This window comes from Theropithecus gelada, chromosome 16, assembly GCF_003255815.1.
Source record: "Theropithecus gelada isolate Dixy chromosome 16, Tgel_1.0, whole genome shotgun sequence".
In the NCBI taxonomy this organism is placed as follows: Eukaryota; Metazoa; Chordata; class Mammalia; order Primates; family Cercopithecidae; genus Theropithecus; species Theropithecus gelada.
Window position 1 is genome coordinate 30,744,782 of NC_037684.1, and position 13,699 is coordinate 30,758,480.

General features: G+C 44.7%; 1 protein-coding gene across 5 annotated transcripts in view; it reads right to left on the reverse strand.

The window, feature by feature from the left end:
- Positions 1-13,699, reverse strand: part of EZH1 (enhancer of zeste 1 polycomb repressive complex 2 subunit) — a 46,349-nt gene that overhangs the window by 8,364 nt on the left and 24,286 nt on the right. For all 5 annotated transcript variants that reach the window (XM_025361470.1, XM_025361473.1, XM_025361474.1 and 2 more), the window contains 8 exons: positions 12,848-13,024; positions 11,668-11,770; positions 11,019-11,182; positions 10,541-10,632; positions 5,492-5,672; positions 4,259-4,455; positions 1,247-1,338; positions 256-296 (listed from right to left, as the gene is read on the reverse strand). In XM_025361470.1, the coding sequence (XP_025217255.1) occupies positions 256-296; positions 1,247-1,338; positions 4,259-4,455; positions 5,492-5,672; positions 10,541-10,632; positions 11,019-11,182; positions 11,668-11,770; positions 12,848-13,024 (1,047 nt within the window). The remainder of the gene's footprint in view (positions 1-255; positions 297-1,246; positions 1,339-4,258; positions 4,456-5,491; positions 5,673-10,540; positions 10,633-11,018; positions 11,183-11,667; positions 11,771-12,847; positions 13,025-13,699) is intronic.

A 13,699-nucleotide genomic window follows, 5' to 3' on the forward strand; every position in this document is an offset into this window, starting at 1 on the left:
GCACTCCAGCCTGGGTGACACAGCAAGGCTCCATCTCAAAAAAAAAGAAAAATCACCGATCACAAGGCCCCTAATGCTACCTCCTAAGAGGTCTTCTCAGTTGCAGTGAGAGGCTGAGCTGTTCTCAGTTGCTGCAGAGAATTCTGCAATCTGCGAAAGTGGCACAGGGTCAACAAGTGCAGCTGTGGGGTAGGGTGATGACCATAGGGTGAAGCCTCCAACTGAACTGCTGAAGAATGCCCTGGTAGAACTTACCTTTCTTCAGCTGAATCTTCCTGCAGTGTGCAGCCCACAATCTGAAAAAGACAGGAAGAATAAGTCTCAGTCACGGCTCTAGGGAGCTCTGTAAATGCAGGTAAATGACAACGTGACTTGCTCTGAGGGACTGTGTTTGATGACTGGGGAGTATCTTCCCAAACCCCTCAACAAGACGACTTTGGTACACAGAAGCAAGAGTCCAGCCTAAATCCAGCTGGCCTGTTCTACAAGATTTAAACTTAAACACAACCCCTCCCAAACGACCAAATAACATAAAAGAACACAACACAGAAACAAAAGAAAGCCCAAGCCTATCGGTCTATTATAAAGCTATTGTTTGTCTCCCCATCTCTCCCTTTGTCTTTGTGGAGGTGGAGATATGGGGGAGTTTCAAGATGGGGAGGTGGGAAGGCCTTTCAGGAATCTTCTCCCAAAGAACTGAAAGGGAGGAGTCACAGGGATTTCCTTCTGTATCTAGAAGTGGTGTCAGCTCCTTCCCCTGATAGGTGATAGTCATTAGGGAACAGAGCCAGGGTACACAATTTTTTTTAAAAAACTTCTAACCTAAGTAAAGGCTAGCTAGAAGACAGTGTTATTATGTAACTCAGAAAAACAACACAAACCAAACAAATAAATAAACTCTGGTCAGAGTTGAGAAATGGGTAAGGTGGTAACTAAACCAACAAGGAGAAATGGCTTCGGAGTGGAGCCATGAAGCCAGCTCATGTCCTATTGGCCAGGAGCTTAAACAGAAAAACAGCCAGTTATGTCATGGTCCACAGCACCTGGGGACAAGCAGAGGGCTGATCCAAGGCACAGACCCTTGGGGAGCACTCAGGAGGCTGGCTCTCAGTCATGTGATGCCAAGCTGATGGGCTTACACAGCCTGTGTGGTTGCTAAAGAGGGAGGCAGATGGGAACTCCAAGGGGAGGTCAGAGCACAGGGAACAGCCTGGCTGTAAAACAAAACACTTTGTCCAACCCTTGCCTGTGCTTTCTTTTCTTCTTCTGTGAGGGGTTCATGAGCTCATCTGTTGGCAGCTTCAGGATAAGTGATTCTTTGACTGCAAACTGAAAGACCTGGAAGAGAAATCCAACAGGGCCTGTCACTCCTCGAGCAAGGGGGTCAGGTAAGTGGCCCAACTGGGTGCTGGTCTTGGGAGGGTTCTGAGGAACTCAGGCAGCTGACTGAGCCTCTTGTCAGTCAGGGAGAGACAGAGTGCCATTGGGAGATTGGGTCACTTGGCTCTGAAGTTCATTCCTAATTATTTATCCTGACTCAGGAAAGGAGAAATACTGAGCACAGTAACACACCCCTGGCCAGAAGCTGTCACCTACTCTTTCTACCAAGCCACAGGTAGAAGAGCGGGCTGATTGTGACCAATAGTATCTTCTTTTTAGGAAGGGTAACGCTGTGCCTTGTGTAACTGAGTGTAAGGCAGGACAGGACAGAACAGGAATGGTTTCAGTGGGCTAAATATTAGCTCCCTCTGTTGGTACAAATATGCCAGAGCTTTGGCCATTTCAATAGGATGCGTTTTTTCTCTTAAAGCACTGGTTTTTAGTTTTTCCTTTTCTTTGCTGGGGCTATTGGCCCTTTGGGGGGGATCTTTGAAAACTGTAAATATTCTCAGGAAAATACAGACAAGAATATTTTTGCATACAAATCCATAGATGGTTACATTGAGAACCTGTGACTCAGGGAAATAGGTATGAGCTCCAAAATGAAAGCAAAGGGCACTTCAGCTTGTGGTTCTTTTTTTTTTTTTTTTTTTTTTAGAGAGAGAGTCTCACACTCTTGGCCAGGTTAGAGTGCAGTGGTGCCATCATAGCTCACTGTAGTCTAGAACTCCTGGGTTCAAGCCATCTTCCCACCTCAGCCTCCTGAGTACTAGGACTACAGGTGCATGGCTTTTTGTTTTGTTTTGTTTTGTTTTGTTTTGTTTTGTAGAGACAGGGTCTCACTTTGTTGCCCACACTGGTCCTGAAATCCTGGCTTCAAGCGATCCTCCCACCATGGCTTCCCAAAGCACTGGAATTCTAGGTGTGAGCCACCTCGCCCAGTCCGTGGTTCTATTAATTGTTCTCAGTACAGGAAACATGAAGTAGAGGCCACAGAGTCTCCTCTCAGAAGCTAGGAAGCCAAAGCACTGGGGTTCCTTTCCTGTTGGACATGCTGGCCCTGACACCTGCCTCCCTGTCCCCGTTCTTCAGTCTGTCTTCTCACTGTGGTCTTTTCCTGTATCCGGAGCATCAGTGGCTGCTGTCAACTGTGTTTCTCGTGATGGTATGAGTGAGAAGGGTGAGGTCCAGGCCCAGCTATTGGGGGTGATAATTAGAAAATCCAGTGATGGCCAAAATCTAGTGGTGGCTCGCATCTTAATTCCAGCACTTTGGAAGGCTGAGGCAGGTGGATGGCTTGAGCCTAAGTTCAAGATCAGCCTGGGCAACATGGTGAAACCCCACCTCTACAAAAAATTTAAGAATTAGCTGGGCTTGGGAGGCTGAGGTGGGTCGATCACTTGAAGTCAGGAGTCTGAGACCAGCCTGGCCAACATGGTGAAACCCCATCTCTACCAAAAAAAATACAAAAATGGCCAAGCACGTTGCCTTACGCCTGTAATCCCCGCACTTTGGGAGGCCGAGGCGGGTGGATCACCTGAGGTCAGGAACTTGAGAGTAGCCTGGCCAACATGGTGAAACCCCGTCTCTACTAAAAATACAAAATTAGCTGGGCGTGGTGGTGCATGCCTATAATCACAGCTACTCGGGAGGCTGTGGCAGGAGAAGCACTTGAACCTGGGAGGCGGAGGCTGCAGTGAGCTGAGATCGCGCCATTGCACTCCAGCCTGGGCAACAGACCAAGACTCCATCTCAAAAAAATAAAACAACAACAAAAAAATTAGTTGGGTGTGGTGGTAGACACCTGTAATCTCAGCTACTTGGGAGGATGAGGCAGAAGAATCACTTGAACGTGGGAGGTGGAAGTTGCAGTAAGCCAAGATTATGTCACTGCACTCCCACCTGGGCAACAGAGCAAGATTCTGTCTCAAAAAACAACAACAACAACAACAAAAAACCAAATTAGCTGGGCATAGTGGCCTGCACCTGTAGTCCCTGCTACTTGGTTGGCTAAGGGGAGAGGATTGCTTGAACCCAGGAGGCAGAGGTTGCAGTGAGCTATGATCATGCCACTGCACTCCAGCCTGGGTGACAGAGCGAAACCCTGTCTCAAAGACAAAATGAAGAGAATCTAGTGATAGAAAATGTGGAGAATAGGCCGGGCACGGTGGCTCAAGCCTGTAATCCCAGCACTTTGGGAGGCCGAGATGGGCGGATCACGAGGTCAGGAGATCGAGACCATCCTGGCTAACACGGTGAAACCCCGTCTCTATTAAGAAATACAAAAAACTAGCCGGGCGAGGTGGCGGGCGCCTGTAGTCCCAGCTAGTCGGGAGGCTGAGGCCGGAGAATGGCGTGAACCCGGGAGGCGGAGCTTGCAGTGAGCTGAGATCCCACCACTGCACTCCAGCCTGGGCGAAAAAGCGAAACCCCGGTCCAAAAAAAAAAAAAAAAAAAAAGAAAATGTGGAGAATAAAATGACTGAGGAGGCTGGTGGAGTGGTGGAGGGAGCGGCAGCTGCAGCAGTATGTGTGCTAAAAGAGCCACAGAAAGACCTGGGAGTCCCTTCTAAGAAAGGGGTACACATTTAGAAGGGAGGCCGGAGCCAAAAAAAAGAAATAAAAGAGTGCAGGACCCAGAAGCATTAAATAGAGGCCAGACAGAAATGAGCATTCAGCAAGGAGGAGGCGGGTCCCCAAACATCATTAGGCCTGGCACTTGCAGAAGGACCATGTTTGGGAAACTCACAGATGCACAGGCTCATCAGGGACTGAACTTAAGACAACTTCTCTCCAGACACACAGCCTAATAAGATGGCAAAGGGCTGGACACAGCAACACGTGAAAGAAACATTTGTTCTGCTGCTTTCAGATGGTACCTGCTTGCACGTCTTAGTCCCTAGAAGCCTGGCTATTGAACAGAAGTTGTTGAAATAGGTGCCATGGAAGACTCGAAAAAGAGATTCTTCAGCCCCAGTCCATTCCACAGGCTCCGAGGGTGCTTCCACTACACAGAGCTGAGGTGGGGCTGGACTAGCCTTCTGTTTTGTGGGAGTCTGACAGCGAGAGTTAGCCTCTGAGAAGGGAAGAAATAACAGAATCAGAAGAAGGTACAATGCAGTTGTCATCAGTAGTTTGTCACAAACTCAGAAGTACTTCATTTTGCTTTAAAAGGTAGTATAATAGGAATGAAAATATTCCCTATCTTTAGGCCAGGCATGGTGGCTCACGCCTGTAATCCCCGCATTTTGGGAGGCTGAGATGGGTGGATTCCTTGAGCTCAGGAGTTCAAGACCAGCCTGGGCAACATGGCGAAACCCTGTCTCTACTAAAAATACAAAAATTAGCCAGGCGGGGTGGCTCACGCCTGTAATCCCAGCACTTTAGGAGGCCGAGGCAGGAGGATTACCTGAGGTCAGGAGTTCAAGAACAGCCTGGCCAACATGGCGAAACCCCGTCTCTACTAAAAATATAAAAATTAGCCAGGTGTGGTGGCAGGTGCCCATAATCTCAGCTACTTGGGAGGCTGAGGCAGGAGAATCACTTGAACCTGGGAGGTGGAGGTTGCAGCGAGCCAAGATAGTGCCACTGCACTCTAGCCTGGGCGACAGAGCGAGAGACTGTCTCAAAAAAAAAAAAAAAAAGGCCGGGCGCGGTGGCTCAAGCCTGTAATCCCAGCACTTTGGGAGGCCGAGACGGGCGGATCATGAGGTCAGGAGATCCAGACCATCCTGGCTAATACGGTGAAACCCCGTCTCTACTAAAAAATACAAAAAACTAGCCGGGCGAAGTGGCGGGTGCCTGTAGTCCCAGCTACTCGGGAGGCTGAGGCAGGAGAATGGCGTGAACCCGAGAGGAGGAGCTTGCAGTGAGCTGAGATCCGGCCACTGCACTCCAGCCTGGGTGACAGAGCAAGACTCCGTCTCAAAAAAAAAAAAAAAAAAAAAAAAAAAGAAAGAAAAGAAAATATTCCCCATCTTTACTGTTTACAAAACTTGTAGAAAGAATTTATAATTTTTAAGAGGTAGTAAAGTTAAGTGTCAGGCAGTGATCCTGGGTTTACCAGAGTCCTTGCATGGAAAGAAAAAGTCTTCATTTTCTGTTCATCGTACCAGAAGAACTGGAGGCCCAGTCATTGCCTGTGTCCCTGTCACTGTCTCCTTCTTTAGTCTCAGCCACAGCAGAGGCTGAGGCGTTGGAGCAGGAAGCACTGACCATGTGGTGCCTTCTCCGGCGACGACCAGAGCACTTGGAGCGGGGGTTGTGGAGCATGGCATATTCCTTTGCTCCTTCCTGCAGTGGACACATTACAGACAGGAAACAGGAACAGGCCCAGAGTCACCATGTTGATCTCATCACCACAAACCTTCATTTTTACAACATCTGTGCTTAAATACAGTAATAGTGTCTTTTTTCTTTCTCTGTACCATATAATAAGTATGATCACGTAACAATGAGAGAGCTGATTAACAAAACTTAAAAACATATTTTTTCTTTTTTTTTTTTTTTTTGAGACGGAGTCTCGCTCTGTCGCCCAGGCTGGAGTGCAGTGGCCGGATCTCAGCTCACTGCAAGCTCCGCCTCCCGGGTTTACGCCATTCTCCTGCCTCAGCCTCCTGAGTAGCTGGGACTACAGGCGCCCGCCTCTTCGCCCGGCTATTTTTTTGTATTTTTTAGTAGAGACGGGGTTTCACCATGTTAGCCAGGATGGTCTCGATCTCCTGACCTTGTGATCCGCCCGTCTCGGCCTCCCAAAGTGCTGGGATTACAGGCTTGAGCCACCGTGCCCGGCCAAAAACATATTTTTTCACAAAAGAGTTGTCCTATAATCTTTTTTTGTGTGTGTGTGAGACAGGGTCTCTCTCTGTTGCCCGGGCTGGAGTGCAGTGGCCTGTTCATGGCTCACTGCAGCCTCGAATTCCTGGGCTCAAGTGATTCCCTTGCCTCAGCCTCCCAAGTAACTAGGCCCACACGCACATGCCCCCATGCCAGCTAATGTCCTATAATCTTAAAAAAGATATAATCTATGCATCTGTGTCTTCAATTTTCCTGTGAGTTGTATCTAAAATTAACTTGCGTGTTAGTTGTCTGGAATTTGAGAACACATTCTCCTAAGGATGAAGAAATGAGATTCAGAGAGTGGAAAAAACTAGCTTGAGAGTATGCAGCTAATAGTTCCAGAGGGGTATAGGAATCAGTGCTCCTTGTCTCCCTAGGCCACTATTCTTTCCATTCTACCACACTTTCTCTGTTTCCTTAATAAAATGTGTAATGCTTAATCTGTACAATCTTACTACTTAATTTTGAAACTTCCTCCCAAATCTGTGTATGAAACTCAGAAGAACATTGTTTCATTATTTTACAGCTATCACCCCCTTTTTAAAAAAATGAAGTAATTATCACTCAGCTAGATCATCAATATATTCTCATCAGACTTGGTTTTCAAAGACTTCCTAGCTGTTTCTGAAAACTAAATCTATTTCTACAAAATAAAGGTTTATCTTCCAGGGACATTGTCTAGAGGCACTCAGAATGGTCCAGCATTTGACATACATGTAGGCTTTTCTACAATACAGCCTTTAACAAAACTAGGCTCTCCTGAGCCCCTAGTAATAGAACTGATTACCTTTATACCAAGAGGGTTGGGAAAGCATTGAAATCTGCATGTGGAGTGTGCCCAGCAGACTTCGGGGGGTTGTGCTATGAGACCTAAAGTTCCTATGAGATTCTCCAAAACAAAAAAGCATGTCAGCAGGGCCTGTGGTGTATCCGTGTGTGCTGAATGTATTGGTACAGGAGCAAGTGTGAGCTCCTTATTGAGGAGCAGAAAATTGTTGTGAAAGTGTTGAAGGCACAGAGTCAGAAAACTCAATTTAAAAATGAAGCTTTTTTTGAGTAATAAAATGAAAAAAAAAAAAAGGTTAACCATCATTGAGGATATTTGGAATTTGGAATAATATACAGTAGGGCCTAAAGGAAATTCCAAAAAAGAAGTTTTGAAATTAACTGAGCCTGATATTATGTGCCTATGGTGTGTGTGAAGTATACAGTATCACTTATACTATTTTAAACATCTATATATTTTTTTCTTTTCTTTTTTTTTTTTAGACAGAGTCTTGCTCTGTCACCCAGGCAAGTAAGTACAGTAGCATGATCTCAGCTCACTGCAGTCTTGACCTTCTAGGCTCAAGTGATCCTCCCACCTCAGCCTCCCAAGTAGCTGGGATTATAGGCACACACCACCAAGCCCAGCTAATTTTTGTATTTTTTGTAGAGATGGGGTTTTGCCATGTTGCCCAGGCTGGTCTCGAACTCCTGGGCTCAAGCTATCCACCTGCCTCAGCCCCCCGAAATTGCTGGGATTACAGGCATGAGCCACCATTTTAATATAATGGTCAAACATTTTAACATAAATAAAATCAAGTTTCCAGACCTAATTTCTAGGTTATAAGGAAAAGAAGACAGAAGAACAAAGAAATGACACTGTGAAAAAACAACAGATGAATCCAGGGTGTGGGTCATCCTACAAGACAACCAGCCTGGAATTTTTAAAAAGATTTAAAAAGTGATAGAATTGGCCGGGCGCGGTGGCTCAAGCCTGTAATCCCAGCACTTTGGGAGGCCGAGGCGGGTGGATCACAAGGTCAGGAGATCGAGACTATCCTGGCTAACATGGTGAAACCCCGTCTCTACTAAAAATACGAAAACCTAGCCGGGCGCGGTAGCGGGCGCCTGTAGTCCCAGCTACTCGGGAGGCTGAGGCGGGAGAATGGCGTGAACCCGGGGGGCGGAGCTTGCAGTGAGCCGAGATCGCGCCACTGCACTCCAGCCTGGGAGACACAGTGAGACTCCGTCTCAAAAAAAAAAAAAAAAAAAAACAAAAACAAAAAAAGTGATAGAATTATTTGACATTAAAAACGAGTAAAAAGACATAATAAGGCTGGAGGCCTTATTACACCTGTAATCCCAGCACTTTGGGAGGCCGGGCAGGCTGATCACCTGAGGTCGGGAGTTCAAGACCAGCCTGACCAACATGGAGAAACCCTGTCTCTACTAAAAACACAAAAATTAGCTGGGTATGGTGGCTCATGCTTGTAATCCTGGCTACTTGGGAGGCTGAGGCAGGAGAATCATTTGAACCCGGGAGGCAGAGGTTGCAGTGAGCTGAGATTGCACCATTGCACTCCAGCCTGGGCAACAAGAACGAAACTCTGTCTCAAAAAAAAAAAACCAAAAAACAAAAAACATAATAACCAAATATGATGCCTGACTGGATAATCCTGGTTTGGAAACAAAACAAAACACAAAAATAGCTATTCTTAGTACAGCTGAAATATATTAATAGAATGGGTAGTAGAGGATATTATACAATTTTTGTTAATTGTCCTAGGTGTAATAATGTGGTTATGTAAGAGAATGTCTTTATGCTGAAACATTGACCAAATGAGCATCACAATGTCTGCAACTTATTGTCAAATGGTTCAGCAAAAGATATACATACACAAATATATGGAGAAAGGAGATATAGAAAAAAATGTTATCAAATCCAGGAAGAAGGTATATTTCAACTCTGCATGATTGAAAATGTTCTTAATAAACAGTTGGGGGAAAATAGTCCAGCATTATATTTAATATGAACTCAAACCTAAAACGCAATAAAAGAAAAACTGTGCGTACATATCTCTGTAAGTTAAACATGCATACATTTCAGGCATTGGCAGCATCTTTGTAATATATGTACAGGGTATCAGGGTGACTCCTGTGAGAAGGGCAATGCCCTTTTGACTTATATAAATGCAGGTATGTTGACATAACATGGTATATATATTTTTAAAGCATGGAGTAATTTCATTTTATTATTAGTATTTTTTGAGATGGAATCTCACCATCTCACCCAGGCTGGAGTGCAGTGGCATGATCTCGGCTCACTGCAGCCTCCACCTCCTGGGTTCAAGCAATTCTCCTATCTCAGCCTCCCAAGTAACTGGGACTACAGGCATGTGTCACCACACCTGGCTAATTTTGTATTTTTAGTAGAGACAGGGTTTTACTATGTTGACCAGGCTGGTCTCAAACTCCTGACCTGAAGTGATCCACCCTCTTCGGCCTCCCAAAGTGCTGGAATTACAGGCGTGTACTACCACACCTGGCTGAAAAACATGGAGTAATTTTAAAAGCATGACCTGTGGAGTTAGACCCTGGCTTGAATTTCATCACTGCCATACCACTGACTTATCAACAAACTTTAGGCAAAATATATAACTTCTGTAATCCATAGTTTCCTCTACCTCATGACACTGTTACAGGATGAGAATAAGACAAGGTATGTTAAGGGCCTACTATGGTACTTGGCACATAGGAAGGAGTCAATACACATTAGGAAAAAAATAAACCCAATAACATCTATTCTTTTGCTTTTACTGTACGGCCCATTTTCCACATGTGTGCCCAACAGCATTCTCTACCATCTTTCCGTCTATTATCCCACTAAAGATAGTTCCAAAAGCACTTGGCTGGCTATATAATTTTAATAGGTGGCAGAAATTTTATCAAGGTATTTTACTCATCGCCTAGGCTCATCCTATTGTGTAAAAAGCCAAACTGTCTTTGGCAAGTCCAATTGATCTATTTCCTTCTAGCTCTCAGTATATTGCCTCCCCAATATGCCAGGTTATTTATGCTGCTTCATAAGGTCTGTCCATCGGGGAAGAGTCCATCTGGTCAATCACAACAAGACATCAGCATCATCTCGTGCTATCTGTCTCATAGTTATATGTGTTTATAAGAAGATAGCAAAGAAACTAGAGAGCGTACACACCCCCCCGGCACACACTTTGCTCCAATTCTAACAATACAGTTTTAGGCTCTGAAATCTAAGCAGATGATATTTAGCGCAGGCAAGCCTTTAATGATTTTTGAATCTGCACTCCATCAGACTAACTTTATAGTCCTACCATGTCTGGGGAGTTCCTTAAGAGCGGTCCCACAGTAACTGGGGAGCTCCTTAAGAGCAAAAACCATGTTTTATGTGTGCTATATGACCCCCAGAGTGCTACGTACTGGCTCACGTGGCTTGTGTTCCCAGAGGCAGAAAGCCTGAGGACCATTTCCTGCTCAATCTTCAATGAAGTTAATAATGCCAGAACAGCTTAAGAACATACCAGCAAAAGGAAGCAGTCTGTGCCACATGGTTCTGGTTCAATCTTGATTTCTTTATTCTTGCGTTTATATACATTAGGGGTGGCATGAAAAGCTGGAAAACAAAAACTGTCTTGTTGCCAGTGGTCTATCCACTTGACAAGATGAGGAAAAACAAAATTGAATTAGAGAGCTATTGTAGGAGTTAGAATTCGATATAAACAGCTACTATCAGGGTGCACAGAATTCAGTCATTTCTGACGCCAACACAATGCTTTCAAAGCTAGGAGGTCCTGAGGGACAGATATATTGCTGGCGAGCCTGTCCCGATCATGCAGAGCATGTTGCACTATAATTGAACAAGGCAAAATAGAACTGGCCCTTTGTAAAACGTCATAACAGAAGCCAGGAACTCTAGACGAGAAACCAGAACAAAGAGAAGGAAATAGTGGCTGGGGATGGAAGAGAGGAGAGCATTTCAAACAGAGTAGCCCTACTCACGGTGAAGGAAGCAGTCGTATTTAAAGCAGCGCCGGCAAAAAAGTGTGTGGAAGGAGTGCAGAGATTGCTCCCGCTGCACAGACTTGGCATTGGGGCCATCGATGTTGGGTGTGCACTGAGGGGGAAGTGCATTGGGGTCTGACATCTCTGTTAGCTCTCGATACCTATTTAAGAAAAGAGAGATAAGAGTTCCTCCAAGGGACCGCCTCCACTGAGGAAATACAGATTGGGTACTGACAGTAGCCCACCTACGGTCTGCCAAGGGAGGATGGGTGTTTTTTATAGGTCTAGTTGATAAGAGAATGGTAGATAACTAAAGTGGGTACACCATTGTAATTATGCTGGGTTGGGCAAATGTTGGAAAGTAAGGGGAGGGAAGGATTTGATAAGATGGTGCTGGAGCAACTCTCCAGAAAAATGGCAGAGTAAAAGTTCTCTGCCCAGACCCACTCAAAAGCCAGTATATGAAGACCCTTAATATAGTAAGGGGGGCATTCAGAGGTAATTGAGTAAGCAAAAATAATCCAAGTACAGACAAATCATAATGCCTTTACCATAAACAAAGCTTTTTAAAACCAAAAATTAGAAGGGAATAAAGGTTTTGTCCCGAGCACTCTGTATACGGCCTAAGTGGGACAACTTTCCCTACCTCTCCTTCATGTCATCTGGGACACCATTCTCAGGGAACATTGAGGCAATTGCACTGAAGATCATGTCATTTGGGAACTGTTTCTTGGAACTCTTTTTGTTGCCTGAATTGAAAATACAAAAAGCTCCTGAGTGCGATTATCAGAACATGCAAACAAATCTGTGCGATCTGTGCAGCATTTTGATTAGAGCTGCTTTGTTACCTAACCACTGATTGTTTGGAGATACATAAACATCAGTGCTATCTGAACTTATCTGATATAGGCTACCAGTAAATAAGGAAGTTAGAGTAGTCTACATACTAACCACAAAATCCACCGTCCCAGTTAGAATCTGGATGTGAGGTGGCTCATGCCTGTAATCCCAGTCAGTACTTTGGGAAGGGCAGTACAAGGGGGCAGATCACTTGAGGCCAGGAGTTTGAGACCAGCCTGGCCAACATGGTGAAACCTCAACTCTACTAAAAATACAAAACTTAGCCAGGTATGGTGGCATAGGCCTGTAGTCCCAGCTACTTGGAAGGCTGACACACAATAATCGCTTGAACCAGGATGGAGGAGGCTGCCGTGAGCCGAGATTGCGCCACTGCACTCCACCTTGGGTGACAGAGCAAGACTCTGTCTCAAAAAAATAATAAATAATAGATTTTTAAAATAAAAATAAAAATTTGGAGGTGAAAAGAGTGTTCATGGAGAGACCTGAACACAGAAGAATCCTATCATAAAGTGGATGCTGAAGAACTAGACTGATACGATAATTATGATATAATAAAAGAGAATACACTATGTCCCTGGACATAGTGTATAATTAAATAACATATAATATAATTAAGGCATTAAATTTTAAATTAAGTAAACAGTGACATGGAAAAGTACTCATAAGATTAAATAAAAAGGGATATACAATTTGATATATACATATACATAAATTGGCATGATCCCAATTTCACATAACACATATAATTAGAAATGAATAGCAATGATTATTCTGTCAGTTCTTCTACTTTCTTCTTCACCTAAGTCACAGCTACCTGAAGCTATCAGTTAATGATCATGTTCTCCTTTTAAGTGAACCAACAAGAAGCACCAATAGCCTTTAATAGGCCACAAACCTTTCCAGTTCTTCCTTCTTCCCTATCCCTGTCACTTTAAAAACGGAATAAGGGAGCCAGTGCTACGTACCTTCAATAGCATGTCGCTTTCTCTTTCTTGTTACTGGCAGATCTTCTTTGCTGTCATCCTGCTTTCCATCTGAGGTGTCATTGTGCCCATCTTCCTCCTCATCTGAGTATTGATTCAGGGCATCGACCAACTCCAGAAAAACAGCATCACTAATCAGGACGGATCCAGGGATCATCTCTGAAACATGAGGATTCGAAGGATGAGCAGTGGTGACTTCACATTCCATTAGTCCCCCTAGGCAGGTTTTCTTGTGCTCACTCCAGAGGCCCAGATAAGTCACATTGTGTACATTTTCACATGGGAGATCTGGAAATTACAATCATTTGACTGGCTACTACACATGCAGTAGGCAGCTGGCTAGAGTAGGAATACAGCTATAGGCTTTATTCTTTTTTTTTTTTTTTTAAGACAGAGTTTTGCTCTTGTTGCCTAGGCTGGAGGGGCGATCTCAGCTCACTGCAACCTCCACCTCCTGGGTTCAAGTGACTCTCCTGCCTCATCCTCGCGAGCATCTGGGATTACAGGCACGTGCTACCACCCCAGCTAATTTTGTATTTTAGTAGAGACGGGGTTTCTCCATGTCAGGCTGGTCGTGAACTCCTAACCTCAGGTGATCCACCTGCCTTGGCCTCCCAAAGTGCTGGGATTACAGGTGTGACCCACCATGCCCAGCCATAGGCTTTATTCTTACTGAAGAACTTCACTTCCTCAGTCACAAGTCAACTCTGATTCTGGTTCAAAATCTCACGAAAGTTTGTCCAAACAATCTCTGGTAGAGCAGAGAAAAAATAAAAAAATGAAAATTCTCTTGGCTTTGCTGCTGATGAGTCAGTAATGACGTCTCTAAATCAA